This window comes from Otolemur garnettii, unplaced genomic scaffold, assembly GCF_000181295.1.
Source record: "Otolemur garnettii isolate 467f Iridium unplaced genomic scaffold, OtoGar3 scaffold00119, whole genome shotgun sequence".
Taxonomy (NCBI): domain Eukaryota; kingdom Metazoa; phylum Chordata; class Mammalia; order Primates; family Galagidae; genus Otolemur; species Otolemur garnettii.
In genome coordinates, this window is record NW_003852514.1 from 5,134,183 (window position 1) to 5,150,607 (window position 16,425).

Below are 16,425 nucleotides of genomic sequence, written 5' to 3' on the forward strand. Positions count from 1 at the left end.
AGGCATGAGCCGGTATGCCTGGCCAGAAATACGCGTTTTCAACAAGCGGTGCCAGGAGTACACTGAAGTTTGGAACCACTGTTAAACCATACTGTCTCCTTGTTTCTTTTGCTTCCCTCTCCTGCTTCCCCTCACTTCCTATTTTCCCCCATTCCTTCTGAGTGCTCCTGTTTGCTCCTTCCTTCCTTTTTTGTAAGGGTCCAGAGCAGCCTGTTGAACTATTCTTTTTCTTTCTTTCTTTTCTTTTTTTTTTTTTTTTTAGACAGAGTCTCACTATGTCACCCTGGGTAGAGTGCTGTGGCATCACAGCTCACAGCAACCTCAAACTCTTGGGCTTAAGCAATTCTCCTGCCTCAGCCTCCCAAGTAGCTGGGACTACAGGCACCTGCCACAACACCCAGCTATTTTTCTGAGGCAGCTGTTTAGTTGGCTCTGGCCGGGTTCAAACCCACCACCCTCGATGTAAGTGGCTGGTGCCATAACCACTGTGCTACAGGCGCAGAGCCAAGGCCATTCTTTTAGTATAAGAAATTGATGTACTCTGAAAACTCAGTTAGGAAGGGGAAGAAAGGTGTGCCTTCTTATTGCCTTGGTTGTCCCCATAGAACAAAGCCCCGTGAAAGGCTGTCCTTTCTAAGCATCTGCCGTGGGAAGTGCATCACTCCCATGAAGGGATCATGTTTGCAGCTTGGTGTTGAAAATGCCTTTCTCTAGAGAAACATTGCTGGTGAGACATGCCAGCAAAGTCAGCCACCACCAACCCCAGGTTAGACACCAACCTGGGCACCCCTGCTGAAGGCACAGGGTGGGAGGGAGTGGGGAAGATGAGATTGGTGAGACGGGAAGTCATGGGGGGAGGGGCACAGGAGAGTGCACAGTGTTGGAGCAGAGTCCTGAACCTCTCTCTGCTTTTGTCTTCACAGCCGCTGTAGGAAGAGACCAAGATGAATACAGAGGTGAGTTCTTTACAAAGACCAGCTTGGTGGGTGCTTTTCTTGCAGTGTTCCTCATTTTCCATTTGCAACAAGGGAATGTTTCCTGTTCAGAAACTTCAGAACAGGCTCTGTATCAATAGCACAGTGGTTACAGTGCCAGCCACATACACTGAGGGTGGCGGGTTCGAACCTGCCCCTGGCCTGCTAAACAACTGCAATAAAAAAGATAGCCAGGTGTTGTGGCAGGCACCTGTAGTCCCAGCTACTTGGGAGGCTAAGGCAAGAGAATTGCTTAAGCCCAAGAGTTTGAGGTTGCTGTGAGCTGTGACATGATGGCACTCTACCGAGGGTGACATAATAAGACTCTGTCTCAAAAAAAAAAAAAAGAAAAAGAAAAGAAGCATCAGAACAAAACCTGAAACACTGCTGATAGGCATGTGTCTCTGGGTGATACAGGGGGAATAAGGCCCCTCCTAGTTCTTATCTGTGCCTGTCCAGCTTCACTCAAACTTACCCAGTAACAGCTAATCCTGAAACAACAGTCATGAATTAGGGGTGGCAATGGGGCGCGAAGGGTGCTGGACCCTTTGTCTTATTTTGGGGATACTTAGCTCTGTTTGTCTAGACCTGTCTCTGCATTGTCTCTTTGGTGCTCTCAATTCCAGGTCTTTGATCCAAGGAGATGTCTACTCCATCCCTTTTATTATTATTATTTTACCCCTCAGCCCTCTCCTACATTCACTCCCTCTCAAGTGCAGCTAGACCTTAGGGTTCATCACTGCAACAGCTGCCATGTCACTGTGCCTAACTCTTTCTCGCCTGTGCTGTCCATCCCCAAACTCACAGTTGCCCAACCGGAACACAGCCCTGTGCTGTTTGCAGCCAAACGTGTCTCAAAACCCTCATCTGGATGCTCAGGGCTGCCTGTCAGGTCCGCTGGGTAGCCTCAGGCTGCTGTCTTTCCCAGTGCCTGGACAGCCAGCTGCGGCTTCCCCTGAACTCTGCCTCTGCATGGCTCCCACTGCACTCTTAGCATGGGGATTACTTTTTACTTTACAGAGAAGAAGGTGAAAATTCCATCCAGCATCTTCTGCCTCAGTTCCTGACTCTAGTTTATCTTGTTCCTCTTAAGGATGTTTATCAGTGAGAGGATTCTGGGTCCAGAAGACCCAACTTAACATGGCTTTTTTTCCTCGCAGTCCAGGTGAAGGCAGTCTTCAGGGCAGGTTGATCTGGTGGCTCAGTGATCTCATCAAGGATCTGGGAGCTTCTCTCTCTGCTGTTTGTGCAGCTGTTGGCTTCATCCTGGGGCACTTCCCCGTGGTTTGGGGATGGCTGCCAGCAGCAGTTGGGACCACACACTTTCTCATTCCCCTTCAGCAGGAGAGAGACATGGCTTCCTGCAGCTCTTTTATTTGAAGCCCCCTTCAAATGCCTGCTTAGGTCTTACTGACCAGAATCAAGTCTGTTTCCCATTTCGGTATCCGTTAGTGTGTCTGAAGAGCAGGGAATTTTGCTGATTCACTTAAACTAATCAAACCACCCCAGACCATCTTCCCCTGTAGCACTGCCTCCACATCTGGGACAAGACATATTTCTTGTCTTGAAATATCCGTCTCCATACTCCAAAACTATAAAGTCTCCTGTCTGCTCAGATCTTGGGCTGCCCCCTTAGTTATCTCCTTTACCAGCTGCATTGTTAAGCTAATTTCCGCTAGTTCTTTTGTATGGATATTTCACAATACTCTCTTCCAAACAAAATGATACTTACATGTTGTCAAGTGACTATTATCTTATATTTCTCATCCCTCTTGAGACAGACTTCTTAAAAGAGATATTTGCAGTTAATTTCTCCATTTTCTCTTCTCTGAATCATGCAGGAACCTGTTGCAATCTGGCTTCTTTTCCTATGCTATACTGTAACTGCGTATAGTATGCTCTATATACTATGTGTACACTATAGTATATATACAGATTACATAATATCAGACTGTATAGAATATACTGTTTGCTATACTATATTCTGTATCTGAAATTACTCTTGTCTGGGTCAATGATGATCTATTTATATTTTATAAAAAATTATTTTTATAACAATGTAAAATGCATGTATATAGTACAAAACTCAAGGTACAAAATGACAAACAGTCAAAAGTAAGTCTCCAGGTTGGGTGCATAATCTTAGCACTTTGGGAGGCAAAAGTGGGAGGATTTCTTGAGGCCATGAGTTCAAGAACTGCCTAAGTAACTGACATATTGAGACCCTGTCTCCAGAAAAAAATAGAAAAATTATCCAGGTGTGGTGGTGTGTACCTGTAGTCTTAGGTAGTCAGGAAGCTAAGAGAGGAGAATCACATGAGCCTAGGAGTTCAGGACTATAGTGAGCTATGGTGATGATACTTCACTCTAGCCCAGGCAATAGAGTGAGAAACCCTCTCGCTCAAAAAAAAAAAAAAAGTCTTCTTACCACATTATCTTAGCCAGCCCCTAAAGCTGAATTTTGGTATTACTTTCTTGTGCCTATGATATCCTTATGCAAATGCTTCTGTGGCTTGCTTGAATTCTTTGGGTCTCTTAAGTTTTAAAGAAACAAAAGAAACTTTGCATTAATTTAAAAAAAATTTTTTTAGAAACGGGCTTGTGCTATGTTACCCAGACTGGCCATACTCAAGCAATCCCCCTGCCCCGGGAGCTTATCCAACCTGGCCCACTCACAGTTCCATCAACCATCAGTTATCTCCTCAGTCCTCTAATTTCAACCTTTCGTCTTTGATGGCTTTTTCCTCAACCTTTGGAGCACATTCCTAGACTTGAGGGACTACCTTCTCCCTTCCCCTTTACATCTAGTCCCACTGCATCTGCCTGTGTTCTCACTGCTCCTCTCCTCAGGGGGAGATTACCAGTGAACTCCATCCACATGACCCAGTTTGGTGGAAACCTTTTCCTTGAAGCATGTGACACTATGACCACACTAATCTTGAAGTAGTATCCCCTCAATGCCCCAAGGTTTCTGCCAGTTTCTCAGGCCACTACTTTCTCAGATTCTTCCTTAAACTCTTTTTCTCCCTACTCTTTTTTTGAAACAAAGTCTCACCTGTCGCCCTGGGTTAAGTGCCATGGCATCATCGTAGCTCACAGTACCTCAATCTCATGGGCTCAAGCCATGCTCTTGCCTTTGCCTTCTAAATAGCTGAGACTACAGGCACATGCCACAATGCCCAGCTAGTTTTTCTATTTTTAGTGGAGACAGTGTCTTACTCTTGCACAAACTGGTCTCAGACGCCTAAACTCAAGGGATCCACCCACCTCGGTCCTGCAGAGTGCTAGGATTATAGACTTGAGCCACCCTACACCCAGGGCACTTCTTGCCCTACCCACCGCTGCCTCAGGGTGAGGGCAGAGCTTGTCTCCACAGCTTTTATCATCAGTGTCTGTTTAGGGAAGTCCCAAAAGGATCTGTTTGCCCACCTTCATTTAGAGGCTCCACAAGGACCCCAGGCTCACGATAACCCAAGCTGCATGTGCTGCTTTTCACCCACTCTAAGTCTGCTTTTCCTGGGGGCCCCGGGAAGGGCAGCACAGCTGTCCATTGCCCATTGGTCTGGGACCCTCACTCCTTTCCCACGCCCCAGCAACCAGTTATCAAACACGAAAAGTCCTGTCGTTACCTTGATTTAGTCACTTGCCAAAATTTATGTGACACCATAGTGTGGCAGACTTGGCTGGATGGCTGTAATGATAAATTATGTAAGCGTGCTACCTGGGTTTGTGGGACTTACTGGTAAGTGAGATCATAGTGTCCTCATCTTTCAGGTCTGTCTCTTTCTTACCCTCAATTTCTACCCGCTCAGCACCTCTTCCCCCACTCCTTTAGTTACTGTCCTTTACTTACCCTCCTCTAGGCCATTGTCCTCTGTGGGGCAGTGGGAGGAGATCTCAGGCACAGGATGGTCCTCATCCCCAGTTCAGGATGCGTTGTCTTTGTGGGTCTGTGCAAGGCCCCTGTCTTGTGTTTATTAGCATTTTTTCTTTTTCTCTCTATACCTGTTCTCTCCCTCCCAAAACCAGCTGTTGTAATGTATTAAACATTTTCCTTTTTAATTTATGTATGTTCATGAAAGTATGATTTTCATGATAATGAAAGTATGATTTCATGATTTTTTTCCTTTGGGTGTACAGGTTTAACAGTTAAAACACACACAAATGCAGTGGTAGGCTTGTGTCACTGTCACCATAATCAGGATATCAGGACACAGAAACTTACCCCAAAACATTCCCTTTTGTTGTTCCTTTGTAGTCACCTGACTGGTGGCAACCATTGTGTGGTAGCCTTTTAGTTTACATCATTGTATTTTGTTATAGTTTATATCTCATTCTTTCTTAGTTTTTCTGCATTTTTCAATATATAACATATAGTTAATCTACCGCAGAGCACCCCAAACACACATCTATTTAATCCTAACAAAAAGCCAAGGAGCAAGGTGACGTTATTGCCTCTGTTTCCTAGATGAGGAACACGAGTGTTGAGTAAATCGCTGTAAGTCACAGGGTATTAAGGGGCATGATAGGGATTTACGTAAGCCCTGATGTTTCTTACCTCGTGGCTGCCTTTGTTCTCATCTGTGTCCAGCTAATCCTGTCTCTCCAGTTTGAATGTCATTTCTGCTGCCTGAAACTTTTCTCAGAGCCCCTTCTCTGGAAGTGATTCCCACTGCCTGTGAACTTGCATTGCTCTTTATCTCTTCTTTTGTTCCTTCCATCCTCTGACTTTGTATAAAGCTGTCTGCATGCCCCGTCCATCTTAGTATCCCCATGGCATGTGGCGTGTGCCTCATACATAATCTATCCACACAAAATGTCCACTGACTAAATGATAGGATGATTCGGAGACTGTTGAGTAATTTTGTCTGCAATCCAGAGCTTGGGTGAGTAAGTGAAAATGTAGAGGAAGGAAGTCATATGACAGAAATTTTCAAGGAAAACTTGCTGTGACACAGAGCCTGGGGGAAAGGGAGGTGGAGAAAGACTGTCAGCTACAAATCAGCCTTTGATCTCTGAGCAGTGAAAGCAGGAATGACTCCCAGGGTTTCTGGAACCACTAGCTTTTGCCCAGAAGTTCAGGGGATAGCCAGTCCAGTGAGCTGGATGTCTGAAATTTATCATGGAGCATGAAGGCCCAGGGCAGGGTGAGACAGCCAGGTAGATGTGCCCAGTCTACATTTCCTCCTGGGGCTGCAGCTTGGAGGAAAAGATGGCTCACTGGTGACTCAGGATGTTGTAGTCGTGGCATAGAAGTGGTTCTGGAAGCCTTAAGAATGAGGGACACCGTCCCCCATGTGGGATGATGGAGAAGAGAACAGAGAGATGAGCTGTAGGAAATGTGCCCCTCTGGGGGGCAGAGGAAGGGGTGAAGTGGGAAAAGAGAACCTCAGTAGTGTGAGGCAAGAGAAGAGAGGAAGGAGTGAGTTTAAAGCAGGTCCAGTTACATGTCACGTAATCTGACGCCCAGGGCCGTGAGAAGGTCTTGGACTAGCTATGGTGAAGGCACAAGACTGAAAACCGCATCTCAGTGGGGTCAGGGGGACACGAGGAGGTATGTGGTGATGGAAGTGCAGAGGTGTGAGGCGTCAGGAGTTTGGGGTCAGTGGACAGGCATGGTCAGGGGGCAGCAGAGGACACCGAGACTGTAGAAGGAGCCCTGGAAGGGAGACAAGAGGCAGCCGAAGGCACTACCTGCTGTGCAGTTCCCACTCTCTCTGAGTGCCCCTCTATGTTTACATCTGCTTTCAGTGGTGGCTCATATCTTTTATAACTAGTACATTCACATGATTCAAAAAAAAACTTTTTTCAATTCAAAATTTTAAGTGATTAAAAAAGAAAACAAGATTTACTGCGAGAAGTCCACTTCCCTGTTACCCTCTGTTTCTTACGCTCCCAGCGAGAACACATCACTGGTTTCTAGACTGTCCTCTCTAAGAGATTCTATGCACATGCAACAAATAATTTTTTCCTTCATCCACCCCCCTCCATTTTTTATTTTAGCACAAACTATAACATACAACCCACAGTATATGTGGGTTATTACAAAAGTTTTTAAATGCACAAAAATCAAGAAATGTAAAATCTACTTGGATAGAAACAGAGGAAGCCCTTCCAGAAGCAACAGTGATAAGCCAAGCAGGTTGAAACTAGCACTGGTAAGTCAGAAAGGATGCTGTCACTGTGTTTCTGGGAAGTGCAATAATGGCCCATTAACATAGTCTGTCTCAAAACTTTCATAATGACTCACGTATCTAGGAGAACAATCCCTTTCAATACATAAAGGACTCCCTTGTTCTTTTCTATGGCTTTGTAATTCTCCATGTCATGGGTCCAGCATCACTTACACACCAGCCTGTTATTAATGACACATAGATTCCATCTGCTGTGGAATCTTTACCTTTTTTACATTTACATGGATGGAGCTGGAACATATCCTACTTAGTAAAGTATCTCAAGAATGGAAGAAAAAATATCCAGTGTACTTAGTACTATTATGAAACCAATTTACAATCACTCACACTTTCACATGAAGAATAGATCACAACTATGGCCCAAGATGAAGTAGTGGGGAGGGGGCATGGGAGGGGAGGGGGAGGTCAGATAGAGGGAAGGTGAATGGTGGGCTCACACCTATGGTGCATAATGCAAGGGTACATGTCGGATCTATTAGTATAGAATATAAATATCTTAATACAATAATTAAGTAAATGAGATGAGGTATATATTAACCAGTGTGATATAAGCATTCCTAATTCTATATGAAATCAGCACATCATACCCCATAAATGCATTAATGTAACAAAAAAAAAAAAAGATTCCATCTGTTGCTTGTTACCACATAGAGAGGCTGCAGTAGGCCTAAGTCACCTCTCCTATGCAGCTCTATAGGCTACAGTCTTACAGTTGGATTTACCATGGTGAAGGGTGTTTGCTTTTTGTTGTTGTTGAGACAGAGTTTCACTCTGTCTCCCCGGGGTTGAGTGTCATGGCTTCATCACAACTCACAACAACCTAAAACTCCTGGGTTCAAGCAATCCTCCTGCCTCAGCCTCCCAAGTAGCTGGGACTACAGGCCCCCACCACAACGCCTGGCTAGTTTTTTTGTTTTTAGTAGAGACAGGGTCTCCCTCTTCCTAAGGCTGGTCTTGAACTCCTGAGCTCAAGCAATCCACCCGCCTCTGCCTCCCAGAGCGCTGGAATTATAGGTGTGAACCATGGAACCCAGCCAGCAGTTTGCATTTTAAGTTGTGATAAATATTTCCAGGTTGCTCCCCGTAAATTAGGTTTTTCTCTCCCTCCTGCAACATATGAGTATGACTGTTTCCAAGCCAGTTTTTTGATCCTTGCTAACAATGGGTGAAAAGTACAGCTTGTTCTTCCTGATAACATGATATCCACGCCTCTCTGCCCCTCCCCCCGCCCGCCTCTCCAGAGCAGTAGTCCAGCACTTGCCCCATGCCTCACACCTTGAGGTTCTCCTACTGTGACTTTACATTTTCATCTACCCTCTTCATCCCAGAAAACAATTTCTTTTCTAAGTTGGCAGAATGTGGTCTCTCAATCTTAACCTTCTGTGGACTCCATTTTCAGGCCTGGAATGCCAAACACCAGCTTCTCTGAGTGCAAGGGTTCAGGCTCACTCTGTGACTGTCATTCCATCCTGGATGAGTTTGTGACTGTGCTTTATGTGTGTCCCTTTTCTGCCATCTCAGAACTGCTGCTGTTCCTTTGTTCCTAAAATACCACCCCCACATGACTGTATACAGTGATATATTACCCAAAGGTTCAAGATAGCAAAGCAAAACTGAAGATGAAATCTGAGACAGCCAGGTTTCCCGAAGTCCCTTGCCACCTTCTCCCCAGAGTTTCTCACAGTCTCCTTTCTTTGCAGGCTTCAGCCCCACCTCATAATGTGTGTGCACGTTCCTTCCCTGCTCTCTTTCTTCTTCATTTCTCTGCCTCCTACTGGTTCCTACCCCTAACATTTTAGCTGCACCAGAGAACAGTCCAGCCATCTCTGTGTTTTGCAGTTTCCTTTCAGAACATGCCTTGAAGAGGCTTATATAAAAAGGTCTAACAAGTAATTTTCTCAAAAACAAAGGTCTTTCCCTAAAAGGAACTCAACTAAGATACTGGTGTTTTCTCTCATATCTTGTCCCCATATGTCACTTTCACCATGAGCAACATCTGAACCAAACCCTAAAGCAGTTCATAATTCAATCTGACATACTCTGCAAGCCACATTGTGCCTAGGTTTGTGGATATCATTAATAAAATGAAAAACGGTGTTTTGGCTTGGTGCTGGCCACATACACTGGGACGGGCTGGTTCGAGCCCAGCTCGGCCCAGCCCGGCCCTGCCCGGCCTGCTAACAACAATGACAACTACAACAACAAAAAAATAGTTGGATGTTGTGGTGGGTGCCTGTAGTCCCAGCCACATGGCAGGCTGAGGCAAAAGAATTGCTTAAGTCCAAGAGTTTAGGTTGCTGTGATCTGTGATACCACGGCACTCTACCCAGGGCGGCCTAGTGAGACTCTATCTCAAAAAAAAAAAGGGGGGGATTTTGGCTCATTAGATAATGGAGCTATTTATCTTGTAGTTTTTTTGAAGTTAGTAGAAGCTAATACTGGTTGCTGTCGGGAATGTAGTGATTTGCCGGCCTCAGGAATGCCATAGTTAACCCAATAAGGGAATTGTGTATCTCCTTTTCTTGGTTAAAAGGGAACCAAATAGTTGATCAAGGAAATGTGTTTTGGCTGCACAGAGTTCTCTAGAGACTGTCTTACTGCTTTTTGGTAATGAGACTGTCAAAAAACTAAAAATAAAAACTATGGTGGCTCATGCTTTTATAATTCCAGCCCTCTGAGAGGCCAAGGCAGGTGGATCAACTGAGCTCAAGAGTTTAAGACCAGCCTGAGCAAGTGCAAGTCCCTGTCTCTAAAAAATAGAGGTCCATCTATTTTTTAAATGGGTGCCTGTAGTCCCAGCTACTCTGGAGGCTGAGACAGGAGAATCATTTGAGCCCAGAAGTTTAAGTTTGCTATGAGCTGTGACACCACAGCACTCTACTGAGGGCAACAAAGTGAGACTCTGTCTCAAAAAAATAAATAATAATAAAAAGCTAAACTTGTGCCCCTAAAAGGACTGCCCAGGTGACATTGCCTGAGCTGGGCACCATGGCCACTACTGCTTATGCTCTTCCCTGCCACCCAGAAGAGGAGCTTGGAACTTTGTTTCCCAGAGTCCCCTTTTATATGTGAAGTCTGCCAGGTAGAAGCACTTCCAGGAGACTCGGAAGGCTGCAGAAAGAGAGACTGCTGCTCATGGGAGATGGTTCTGGTCGGTTCTGGTCGGGCGGTGCCAGGGCTAGTGTGTGGTTAAAAGCAGCAGCAGCGGCTCAGTTCTGTGAATGGCTCTCTGAAGCCATAGGCTGAGAGGCGCTGCAGGAGCTTCCCACGCAGTATAGCTTCCAGGCAAGCTCGGGAGAGTTACTGGCTTCAGGATTTCAGGAAGATGGTCAGTGCTGCTTCTCTAGCTTTAGCTTCCCAGTGGTTACAGGGGGTTTGTGAGCCTCTAATGCCCTGTATTAAAACTCTTTGTACTTATACTACACCGAATGGTTTCTCTTTTCCAGACTGAACCTTAACTGCTGCCTTGTGGGGTTTATAACAAATGCAGAAGTCAATTGTATAATAACAGTACAAGGTCAGAGAGACAGGAAATGGAAGTATACTGTTGTCAGGTTCTTACATGTGAAGTGGTATAAGTATTACTTTAAGATAGACTGGTAAGGGCGGCTCCTGTGGCTCAAAGGAGTAGGGCACTGGCCCTATATGCCAGAAGTGGCGGGTTCAAACCCAGCCCCAGCCAAAAAAAAAGATAGACTGGTAAGTAAAATACATATCTTTAGTATAAAAGACTTAAAATGTATGAGGAAACATGTACTGCACTAATGTTGATCAGTGGAAGTTGGAAATGGATTATTAATATAAGACAAAATAATACAGGGAGCGTGGAGGGAGAAGGGAGAGGGGAGGGAGAGGGGAGGGGGGAATGGGTGGAGGGAGGGGGATTGGAGGGATCACTTCTGTGGTTTATCTTACAAGTGTACAAGTGAATCTTTCTAAGAGTAGAATATGAACGTTTTAACACAATAACTAAGAAAATGACATGAAGGCTATGTGAACCAGTTTGATGGAAGTGTTTTGGATTGTGTGTGAAAACACCACACTGTACCCCCAAAGTGCATTAATGTACATAGTTACCATTCAATAAAAAAGAAAAAAATATATATAAGACAAAATAAATTACCAGGCAGGCTGGTCTGAGTGCAGTGGTGTTTACAACTAATTAATCACAACCAGTTACAGATTCCTTTGTTCTTCTTCACTCCCACTGCTTCACTTGACTAGTCTAAAAAATAAATAAATAAATAAATTACCAGGCAAAGACTATTACCAGGAATAAAAATGGTTATTTTAGAATGATAAAGGGGTCAGTTAATTAAGAAAACATAACTGCCCTAAACATAAATATACCTAATAACAGAGTTTCAAAATATATTAATCAAAACTGACAGAACTGAAAGGAGAAATACACAAATCTACAATTACATTTAGAGATTTTATTACTCCTCAATAATGATTAGAAGAAGTAGACGGAGCATCAGTGAGGATATGGAGGACCTGAGCACTGTCACCCGGCCACCCAACACGCTTTTCTCAGGTGTGCTCCGCACATTTACCAAGGCAGCCCATATTCTGTGTCATAAAACATGTCTCAAACAATTGAAAAGAATTCGGATCATTTAAAGAATGTTCTCTGACCACAGTGAAATTAAATGAGAAATCAGTAATAGAAAAACATCTGGAAAATACCCAAATATTTAGAAGAAATCCCAGACCAAGACTAGGGCAGTGGGCACAGAAAGAGGGGCAGAATCAGTGGGAAGTGGCAACTGAGGTGACACATTTCTGTGCTCAGAGACTTCCAAGAAGAACTAGGTTTAAGGAGTATATCGAGATAATTTTTATCAGTCTTGATTATATTGAGTATATAAAAGTATAATTTTTAAAAATTGAGTTTTTGCTATAATGCTATTCACGTATGGCCTCTAGCAGTGCACTTAACTAATATTTAGGGTACTGTAGTGGAGAGGGAATAAGGTTTGCTGGACCTCAGAAGGCCATAGTAAGGAGTTAGACCATGTGGGTCCCAAGCTGAGTAAGGTGACCAGTTGGGGTTTATCCATGTTCCTTTGTCAGCATCTGTGTCCTCCAAACAATTCCCAGCAGTATCAGATTTGCACATCCACAGGACATAAGTAGCAGACCCTGAGCTGAGTGTGTCTTAAGATAACTCCTCATCATTGGAGAGGGGTGGGTGAAGTGGAGAGCCAGGGGGGCACCTTTTCCATGAGTGCGCTGTGAAGCACTTTCAGGACTGTTTTGGTGGAGCTGATTCTCTCCGAGCCCACGTTTGGAACCCTTATTTGGGGGAATGTCTTACCCTGCCCTCACTGCTACAGTTTCTTATGTGTTCTGGGTTGGCTGCTTTTCTTGCTTGTGGGGACACTGACTGTTCCTTTGTTTTGCTGTTCTCTAGTAGATACTTGGACTGTTTCAAACCCCAACTTGGTCTCTTGTGTTTCAGACTGAGAGGAAGTTTGGCGTGGTGGTTGTTGGTGTTGGCAGAGCTGGCTCCGTGCGAATAAGGGACTTGCAGAATCCGCACCCTTCCTCGGCGTTCCTGAACCTGATTGGCTTCGTGTCCAGGTGGCTTGCACTTGCTTTGTGCCTCATAATTCATGGGAAGCCCCGTGAGGCAGATTAGGCTTTAGGGCATGGTGATTTTACAGACCCTGGAAGAGAGAGGCAGCTGCCTGCCAGAGAACTATGCTTAGAGTCAACCCATGAGATCTCAAGTTTGGGTGGGTCTGGGAACTGAAGTGTGCTGGGCCTGCAGTTGGTATGTGCAGTGGGTCAGCCAAAGACAAAGGCTGGAAGACTGGCCTGGAAGAAGGCTGTAGACGTGTACCAGTTAGTCCTCATATCACTCATCATAGCAGCTGCCCAGGTGGTGACCCTGGGCTTTACATACACTGTGTCATTCTACATACCATTGTCAACCCCAGTTTATAGGTCAGAAAAGCTGAGCCACAGAAGGGTTAGGTAATTTACCTGAGGTCACATAGCTGGAAAGTCTGAGAGCTGAATTTGAATATAAGTCTACTTATTCCAAAGTCCATCTTTAAGGATTCATTTCTTTCCTACCCCAGACACCACTCTCCCCTTAACCCTATAACACACACACACACACACACATACCCCACTCACCCAGCTTATCTTATATAGCATCATCATCAATGTTAATTGTGAACTAGAGCAGGCTGAGACATGGTGGTAAGCAAGTTAGGCAAGTCTCTCTGTTCTAGTACTTTAAGACCTCAGATAAATACACAAAGCTTAAATAACTATTGTGATGGTCCATGCAGAAGTTTTTTGATATTTTAATTCATGGGACCACTTTCTTCCTGCCTGTCTCAAAACCGGGACACTCCTTTAAGGATTCAATGTGGGCTTTGAGGCACTGGGGAGACCCGGAAGTGCTAGAATCTGCCTTGGCCCATCTTTTCCTCCCATAAGATTCCAAGGGAGCTGCACACAAATGAGAGATCACAGTTAATGGGAGCTACACAATCCATCCATTGATGGAATCCACTGCAACCCCCACGCCACCCCTGCCTGAAAGTGGGCTCAAGCCCAGTATTTGAGCTCCACGCTGATGTGGGAGGACCTCTCCTTTTTCCTCAGGCCTCGAGTCTGCCACTTGGCTGCCAAGATCTACACAGTGGGAACATTTAAAGTACCCACATCATTGGCTCAGTGCCTATAGTTCAGTGGTTAGGGCACTGGCCACATACACCTAGCCTAGGCCTGCTAAACAACAACGACAACTACAACAAAAAAATAGCCAGGTGTTGTGGTGGACGCCTATAGTCCCAGCTACTTAGGTGGCTGAGGCAAGAGAATTGCCTAAGCCCAAGAGTTTGAGGTTACTGTGAGCAGTGATGCCGTAGCACTCTACTGAGGGCAACAGTGAGACTCTGTCTCAAAAAAAAAAAAAACTACCCAGGTCATGTGGGAAGATGGCCGTATCATACCCCCCACCATCATTATACTGTTTGCCTCCTCTTGTACCCTTCCCCCCCCTTGACCTACCTGCTAAGTTCTGCCACCCCAGGAAACCTTCTCTGAAGCCCCAGACTAGATGTGTTCCTTGCCTTCCCTGAGCCTCCACCCCCTGCTTCCCAGCACACTTCTCTTTTTTTTTTTTGAGACAGAGCCTCAAGCTGTCCCCCTGGGTAGAGTGCTGTGGCATCACAGTTCACAACAACCTCCAACTCCTGGGCTCAGCGAGTCTCTTGCCTCAGCCTCCCAAGTAGCTGGGACCACAGGCACCCACCACAACGCCCAGCTATTTTTTGGTTGCAGCCATCGTTGTTTGGTGGGCCCAGGCTGGATTCAAACCCGCCACTTTATGTGTATGTGGCTGGCGCCTTAGCCACTTGAGCCACAGGCGCCGAACCCCTAGCACACTTCTCATGTTATTAGTTTTGTCCTGGTGTTTTGTGCATGCTTGTATGTACATGTGTGTGTGCCAGATCCTGAGCTCACTGGACAGTGAGGATTTTAATTCATTCTCCATGATTTCTAGTGCCTAGCACACAGTACAGAAACAGTAAGTATTGGTCAAATTGAGCGGTATAGGCGGGTGGCCCCATAAAAAGAAACCTAATGTAATATCCTTGGGAGCCAAACTCCCTAAATGCTTTGTGCCTGCTGTAGCCCACGGGGTGCTGCAAGCTGGCCAGGGACCTCCTGCCTCCTGCCTGCTGGCTGTCCCACATTTTTCCATGACAGCCACCTTTGAAGGACTTCTGTCTTGCCCCAGCCTCGCACAGAGCCAGCATATAGACTGCCAGGGCTATGGCTCTTCTAAAACTAAAGCTCCTCCATGCTCTGTAAGTGTCAGAAAGCCTGAGGTTACCATCCTGCCTCTGCGCCTTGTTGAACATGGCAGTCACTTCCTCTCCAAGCTTTGTTAGCTCTCCTATAAAGGAGACAGTGACACATGCCTTCCAGTTGACTGTTAACTAGGCCAAGGAGTATGTGAGAGAGCCTAACGTCTCATGACACTTTGCTCCCCACACATGGTGGTTGTGTTGCATTTAGATCATGATGTTTAGTCAAGTGCTTGGAATTGGAAGTAACCATGGAGATCATTTACCATGAGATAAAAGCAGATTGTTCTTTGTATTTTAGACATAAAGTAATTCATAGACTCTCCAGGGCATAAACGGTTCTAATGGTAGTGTTGACTTTTGGTGCCAGGTCCCCTGACTTCAACATTGAGGCTATTTTTCTCAATGGAAAATAGTCTGGAATTGGGAGATAGGAAATCATTTTCTTCATTTCCAAAACCTGATCACAGGACATTTTGGGGAGGAGGAGAGAAGGATGGTGCTCATTTATTCTGAGCCAATATTCTGCCTATGTTTGAGTTCCATTTCTCTGTTTTTCTGAAACAGACGAGAGCTTGGGAGCATTGATGGAATCCAGCAGATTTCTTTGGAAGATGCTCTTTCCAGCCAAGAGGTTGAGGTCGCCTATATCTGCAGTGAAAGTTCCAGCCACGAGGACTATATCAGGTGGGTTTTCAGTGCACACGGTCTTCACCTTGCACTGCAGTGCAGGGCTGTACAGGTGACTGAGCTGAAACCCTGCAAAGAGAGGGGTCTGAGTAGTCAGTCAATGGGGAAAATGATAGTTATTCTTTGACCAATCACAGAAACATCAGAAATATTTTTAAAAACTGAGAAGTCTTATTGTTGGTTATAAATGTATAAGGAAGGCCGGGCACAATGGCTCATGACTGTAATCCTAGCACTCTGGGAATCTGAGGTAAGTGGATTGCCTGAGCTTATGCATTTGAGACCAGCCTGAGCCAGAGCAAGACCTCGTCTAAAAATAGCTGGGTGTTGTGGTGGGCACCTGTAGTCCCAGCTACTTGGGAGGCTGAGACAAAGGAATCACATAAGCCCAAGAGTTTGAAGTTGCTGTGAACTATGATGCCACAGCCCTCTACTGAGGGCAACAACAAAAAAAAACTGTCTCAAAAAAAAGTATAAGGAAATAAAAAATAACAAAACTAATTTTTACTTAGTATGCTGTAATTTGAAACATTAAAAATTAAGTACAGAGTGGACATAAAGTTCATATGCAATTTAAAATAATTTAACAGGCTGGGCACCTGTAGCTCAGTTAGGGCACTGGCCACATGCGCGGTCCAGGGCTGGTGGGTTCAAACCCAGGCCTGCTAAACAAAACAAACAAACAAACAAAATAGCTGGGCATTGTGGTGGACACCTGTAGTCCCAGCTACT

At 45.1% G+C, this 16,425-nt stretch overlaps 1 protein-coding gene across 4 annotated transcripts in view; it reads left to right on the top strand.

Annotated features, from left to right (window-relative positions):
• Positions 1–16,425, top strand: part of BLVRA (biliverdin reductase A) — a 56,374-nt gene that overhangs the window by 13,112 nt on the left and 26,837 nt on the right. For 3 of the 4 annotated variants that reach the window (XM_023517737.1, XM_012809989.2, XM_023517738.1), the window contains exons 2-4: positions 924–956; positions 12,633–12,754; positions 15,571–15,690. In XM_023517737.1, coding sequence (XP_023373505.1) covers positions 945–956; positions 12,633–12,754; positions 15,571–15,690 — 254 coding nt within the window. In that variant the 5' untranslated portion in view covers positions 924–944. Of the gene's footprint in view, positions 1–737; positions 767–923; positions 957–12,632; positions 12,755–15,570; positions 15,691–16,425 lie in introns of those variants that run through there. The other variant, XM_012809988.1, reaches the window with a different exon arrangement.